This window comes from Orycteropus afer, unplaced genomic scaffold (genome assembly GCF_000298275.1).
Source record: "Orycteropus afer afer isolate SDZICR_OR568_19922 unplaced genomic scaffold, OryAfe1.0 scaffold00222, whole genome shotgun sequence".
Taxonomy (NCBI): Eukaryota; Metazoa; Chordata; class Mammalia; order Tubulidentata; family Orycteropodidae; genus Orycteropus; species Orycteropus afer.
The window spans coordinates 2,193,071-2,200,217 of NW_006921809.1; the positions used below are offsets into that span (position 1 = coordinate 2,193,071).

A 7,147-nucleotide genomic window follows, 5' to 3' on the forward strand; every position below is an offset into this window, starting at 1 on the left:
CTCTGTTCATAAGTACCCAGAAATAAAACAATTAAAAAACACTAAAGTGCAGACCTATAGGCCATTACAGGCATGATAAATGATAAAGAGGTGCAGCCAAAATTGCATCTACATCTACATTTTCATATCCAGAAAATGACTCTTGCTTTAAAAAAATTGTGCAATTTAAAAATTGGTCAGTTTTGTCTGTGCCGTAATACAATTAGAACTCGTCTCTCTGCCCACCAGTCAAGTGATTGCTAGACCTGGGATAGCATGCTAGGCTCTTGAAAACCATATGTTTCATTAGAATCATACGATATTGATGCCACCTCCAGAAAATGTTAGGGTCCTCTTGTTGTAGAATGAAGAGCCACTGGTATTTGGTTGATTGCCTTTAACCAGAGAGGTTTTCAGTTCCATTTCACAAGCTACAATAGCTGCATTCAATTCCACTTGAGCTCGATGAACTACATAAAACATGAGGCCTATACTTATAATAATCTGTGAACAAAAATAAGACATTATAGTTAGCAATATTTTATACAGAAAAAAAGAAAAAACTAAAGTCAGTAAATATTTGGCTTAGAAATGTTTTAAACAGGAACTGCTCAAATACTGTCAGGTAAGCAGTTTATACACCTATTCTTTCCTGGGCTGCTCCTCTTGGAGGTGGAGGGCAACCATTATTTGGGACTAGTAATTTAAAGCAAACATATATCCCTTTTAGGACATATAAATTATACCTGCTTCATACAAGCTGTCCCCTTATACCAGAAAGTTTTATTCAAGGAATAAGAAATGTCTACAATAGAGATAATAGATGGTAAAGTTTAATTAATTTATGTAATTAATGCAGTATTATATGTGTGCACAAATTATCAAACACTATCATTAATATCACATGTAAATAAAATTATGCTGAAGCTAATTCAAAACTAGTTGCATTGCAGGAGTATATTGACAGTGAACATCCAGAAATTCATGACACTTTCAGAAGAGGATGGGGAACAAGAGATATTGTTGCTGATGTCAGATGAATCTTGGATGAAAGCAAAGTATAACAGAAAGATATTCACTTGTGTTTTACTGACTACGCAAAGGCATTCAACTGTGTGGATCATAACAAATTATGGATAACATCGTAAAGAATGGGAATTCCAGAACATTTCATTGTACTCATGAAGAACCTGCACAAAGACCAAGAGGCAGTCATTCAAACAGAACAAGGGGATATTGTGTAGTTTAAAATCAGGACCGTTGTGCATCAGGGTTGTATCCTTTCACCATACTCATTCAATCTGTGAAATAATCCCAGAACTCATCTGAGAAGCTGGACTATATGAAGAAGAATGCAGAAGCAGGATTAGAGGAAGACTCATAAACAATCTGTGATATGCAGATGACTTACTTAACTTTGCTTGCTGAAAGTGAAGGAGACTTGAAGCATTTACGGATGAAAATCAAAGACAACATCCTTCAGTATTAATTACACCTCAACATAAAGAAAACAAAAATCCTCACAATTGGACCAATTAGAAACATCACAATAAAGGAAGAAAAGATTGAAGTTATTAAGGATTTTATTTTACTTAGATACACAGTCAATCTCCATGGGCTCAGCAGTCAAGAAATCAAATGATATATATTGCATTGGGCAAATCTGCTGCAAAAGACTCTTAAAGGGCTAACGAGCAAAGATGTCACTTTGAAGACTAAGGTGCACCTGACCCAATCCATGGTATCTTCCATAGCCTTATATGAATGTGAGAGCCAGACAGTGAACACAGAAGAAGTAATGCATGTGAACTGTGTTGCTGGTGAAGAGTACTGAATGTACTATGGACTGCCAGAAGAACAAACAAATCTGTCTTGAATCAAGTACAGCTGATATGCTGCTTAGAAGCAAGAGTGGCAAGACTTTGCCTCTTCTACTTTGGTCATGCTGTCAAGATGGACTGTCCCTGGAGAAGGATATCATGCTTAATAAAGTAGGTCAACAAAAAAGAGGAAGATCCTCACTGAGACAGACTGACACAGTGGCTCCAACAATGGGCTCAGGATAGCAACAAGTGGGAGGATGGCGCAGGACCAGGCAGTTTCGTTCTGCTGTACTGTTGGTTGCTATGAGTGGGACTGACTTGACAGCACCTAACAACAGCACAGGCATTCTAAACCCACTTAGAGAGAAGTGCTACCCTCTGCAAATGAACTACCTGGTGCAGACAAATTTGAAGATAATAAGGATCACTTTTAGCATAGTGCCTAAGGCACTTGACTGCTAACCAGAAGGCTGGCGGTTCAAACCCACTAGCCACTCCTCAGAAGGAAGACTGGGAAATCTACTTCCATACAGATACCACCTTGGAAACCCAAGGAGGGGTCGCTATGAGTTCAATCAACTCAAAAGCAGTGAGTTTGGTTTTTGGTTTTAAAGAAAAAAGCACCAATAAATTTGAAAAAGAAATAACCAGTGACTGCAACATGAAATTGAACTTGGGAAAAATGAAAACATAATAATGAGAAAAGCATCAAAGTAAAATTCAGGTTTGAGTTCTGGTTCAGCCTTTCACTAGTGATGTGATTCCTGGAGAATTCCTTAAACCACTTGGGCCTCAGTTTCTCATTGTCCTGTACAAAACTGTGGTCCCTTTGACCTTTAATATTGTATAGATAACTTCATCTGAATATGTAAGCAGTCCACATCTTCTAAATGACTTTTACTCAAAGTTCATTTGTAGCTCTTTAGAGTTTCGAGCAAATATTCTAAAGAAAACAATGTACAGTAAATATTGGAAAGCTTAATATAAAATCTTGAGGAACACCAGTTTAAGGAATGAAAGAAGAGGAGGTATTACCAACTGAGACAGAAGCATAAGCCAGGCAATGGGAACGGGGGGATATCAAGATAATGGTGTCAAAGAGGGTGAGGGAAAATGATGTTTCAGTAATACAAACATGGTCAACTGTCTTGTTGCTAAGAGGTCAAGATAGATGAAGACTAGAAAGTGCATCTGATGAAGGCAGGTTAGTGAGGAACTTTGAAAGCACAGCTTGAAGAGAGGGTGGGGTAGGGACACAGATAACTTGAACCCCAGTGAAAAATTTCTTTGACCATTTAACCAAGTCTGAAACTCACTAAATATCTTTACACAGATTTCACCCAAGATGCCTTTCTGGGCCCCAGGGCCTGGCAATTTGTATTGACTATCCCACACACACGGGAGCTCTGGTGGCATAGTGGCTAAGGCACTTGACAGCTAACCAGAAGGCTGGAGGTTTCAAACCCACCAGCCACTCCTCGGAAGGAAGATGGGGCAATCTACTTCCGTAGTGATACTGCCTTGGAAACCCAAGGAGGGGTCGCTATGAGTCGGGTCTGACTCGATGGCACATAACAACAACAACAACATCCCACACACACATAGAAGCTCTAGTGGTGCTATAAATAATTGCTCAACTGCTAACCAAAGGTTGGCAGTTCAAACCCATCAGCCACCCTGTGGGAGAAAGATGTGCCAGTCTGCTTTCATAAAGATTTACAGCATTAGAAACCCCATGGGGCAGTTCTAGCCTGTCTCATAGGGTCACTATGAATCTGAATTGACACTACAGCAATGAGTTTGGTTTTTATCCCATACTCCACCACATACTGTTACTTACTTAGTGAAGAATGAAAAGACAAAAAAAAAAAAAAAAGAAACAGAAAGAGTGAGTTCACTCACTGCCATTGAGTCTACTCTGACTCCTAGCAATCTCCTTTGGGATTCTGAGGCAGTAAATCTTTACAGACATAGCTTGCCCAGCTTTCCCTCCATGGAGTGGCTGGCGGGTTTGAACCACCAACCTTCTGGTTAGCAGTCAAATGCCTTAGGCACCACGGCACCAGAGCCCTGAAAGAGTGAGAGGAGATGCTAAAAAAAGTGGGAATAGTAGAGCACAGACACAAGTCATTTTTAGGGCAAATTATTCTGTGTGATACTGCAATGGTGGAATGGTGGACACATGACATGTATTTGTCAAAACCCATAGGAGATTATAACACAGAGTGAACCTTAATGTAAACTATGGACTGTAGTCAATAACAATGTGTGAATACTGGTTAATCAAGTGTAACAAATGTACATAGGAGTACAAGAAGTTAATAACAGGATAAACAGTGTGCAGGGGGCAGAGAGGGTACATGGGAACTCTAATGTCAGCACAAATTTTCTGTGAACCTCAATGGCTCTTAAAAAAAGGTCTATTAAAAAAAGAAGGAATAAGCACAGGCAGTTTAAAAATTCTTCCCTGTTAAAAGGAAATGAAAGAGTTGAACACAGGTAGAACATGTGTAAGACAGTCATCTCTTCCACTGTTAACTCGAAAGCAGGCCAAGAACACACATGTAAATGGTAGCAGATTTCTTAGATGGAAATGCGGGGCTTCCCATTTGAAAGACTCTAACTGCTAACCAAGAAGCTGGTGGTTCAAACCCACCAGTCACTCCTCGGAAGGAAGGTTGGGCAATCTACTTCCATAGTGATACTGCCTCGGAAACCCAAGGAGGGGTCGCTATGAGTTGAGTCTGACTCGATGTCACAAAACAACAATAACAACAATTTTTCTGGTAAGCAAGAATGAAGGAGCAAGGGAAGGAGTCTGAATTGTGAGGAGAATGAAGGGGCAGTTTGAGAAGACAAGGAAAAAAGATGGATGTGGGGCAATGTTGAGAAACGAGTTGAAATGAAATATTACCAACTGGTTGGGTTGTATGACTTCCTCAAAATAACATGTGCAAAGCCAACCAAAACTTGGATTCACCCAAGACTGGGGTTTTGACTGGTGGTTACGTAGAAAAAAATACAGGGCACAGAACAGTAAACAAATTGACAGATCACAGAATCTAACCTGATATAAATACAAGAAGTTGTTATGCTTCCACTGAACATCTGTTTTGTGTTGCCTTAATCTTATGGGTATGCTGAGTTCTCCTTGTGACTCATCTCTCAAAAACATGAGCAACTTCATGACTACATATGCTTTAACTTAAGGGTTACCCTTTTATCCTACACTGATTTTCCCCTTTAAGATGATTTCTTCTCTCTCCCTTTTTACTGTTCCATATATACCGTGTAAGTTGCATTAAATCTTTCTGAAAACAAATTAATCTATGATGTTGGTAGTGTTGTGTGTCATTAAGTCAATTCAGACTAACATTAAACCTAGGCATAAATAGCCCTTCAGTGTTTTTGTTTTTCATAAATACCTGGGCTAAAACGTATTTGAATTTTCCTCTTGTCTTATATCTTAAACTTAAAATTGCTAGCTTAAACAAATGGGTAAGAAGTCAATGAAAAAAAAAAAAAAAGAAGATCCTATATTTTAAAAAGTACCACTGACAAAGACATGTACTATTCTAATCTATTATAACTCCATTAATTATAGTTGAATAGTTTGCTAAGATGCATAGAAATATGAAGTTTCAAAATCCTCTGTAAGGTATAATAAGGAAGGCTAATTACTCAAACTATCTCAAGGAAGAAACTTTGTTTCAAAGATTATTTTTAAGAAACTAGAAATACAAAATACACTTAAATTTAAACTAAAAAAAAAAAGTCTCTGAGAATGCAGAGGTATATAGGAATATTATAGTACCTCAGGATGACTATAAACAAATTATTATATACATCATGCTATAGATGTAATCCATAGAACTCAACACTGAATCATTAGCATGCTACACAAATAAAAATAAATGAATTGTAACAGTAATGCTTAACCTGGATTCAATTTTTCTAAAAATATACATCTGAAAAGAAATACATAAAAATTAACTCCATGAACATCAAAAATATTCAAGTTTTCTTAATGTAAGCCCTTTTAATGACAAGCTTTATTTAAGCAATATCTCACTGTAAATAAACATTCTTGGACTTTATTTATTACACTTATCCAGCATAAGCACCCAGAAAATTAACTCTGGTTCTATTTTATCACTGTATCATTGAAGCATATTAACTTGGAAGTAATAATACTTCAAATACTTATGCATAATAATGCCTTCAATAATTAAAGTTTAAATTACAATACCATAGTCAATAATAAAAATTAAAACTAACAAGTTAAGGGACCAATAGGTAAATTCTGTATAGTTATCTCATTAGTATTATCTTCTCAGTAGACTATAGTATACTGGTTATGAGCATAGTCTCTAGAGCCAACTGCCTTGGTTCAAATCCTGTTTCTACAACTTTGGATAAGTTACTATCCAATGGCATTTGGTACACCGGCTTCTGAGAGGCAGAGGTAGAGCAGCTTGATTCCCAGCAGCTGCCAGCTTCCATGGTGTAAATATTCCTGCCATGACCAATTTCAAGCTACTAGTGTGACGTCACTGAACACAGAACTCGGAAGAAATGCACACCATCAGCTACCATTTAGGGCTGTGGTAAGGACTGAATAAGCTAACATATGTGGGACATAAAATTCTCAATAAAGTTATCCTCATCAGTATCATCTTACTAACTCATCAAAAATTATGGTGATTTTGGATAAATTTCAGGAATAAAATATAAACCTATTTAGCAAATAAATTTTTATTTAACTTTTCCTGTATGCAATTTAAAGGCAATGAATTAAAAAAAAAAAAAACTTTGCCTACATAGCAGCATTTTTCTCATTTATCAATCTGTTATACAGAATTGCATGTGTCCCAAATTATGTTAAAATTATATAGAATAATCACCCTTAACAAAGTCTCATTTGGATTTGCAATGAGATACTTTAGACATTTTTCACAAAGCAAAAGTGTGTAAGACAAATTTTTTGGACTACATCAAATCACACTAATACTCTAAAAATATTACTACACACACACAAAAAAAGAAGTTTCAATAATTTGAAGATAAAACCCAGTCCCATCAAATCTCACTAAAATTCTCTCCAGAAACACTGTGTAAAACATTTCATATAAAGTCAAAATACAGTATTTGATTTAGTGGTAACTTCAAAATGATTACTGGAAAAAGTACCTCATTCTTGCCATTCCTTTTTTGGGGTTTCTTTAAGAGAATTTTCAGTAAGAACTAATTTAGTTCTGGACACTTCCATATATGCACACAATAATCTATCAGGTTTAAATCATTTAAATCAGCAGTACAATACCAAAAAGAAAAAAAAAAAAAAA

The 7,147-nt window shown here is 36.6% G+C and overlaps 1 protein-coding gene across 1 annotated transcript in view; it reads right to left on the reverse strand.

Annotated features, from left to right (window-relative positions):
• Window positions 1-291: 291 nt before the first annotated feature.
• Window positions 292-7,147, reverse strand: part of TMEM64 (transmembrane protein 64) — a gene marked incomplete at its 5' end in the record, with an annotated part of 18,941 nt that continues 12,085 nt past the window's right edge. Inside the window, one exon of the mRNA XM_007948741.2 lies at window positions 292-483. Coding sequence (XP_007946932.2) covers window positions 292-483 — 192 coding nt within the window. The remainder of the gene's footprint in view (window positions 484-7,147) is intronic.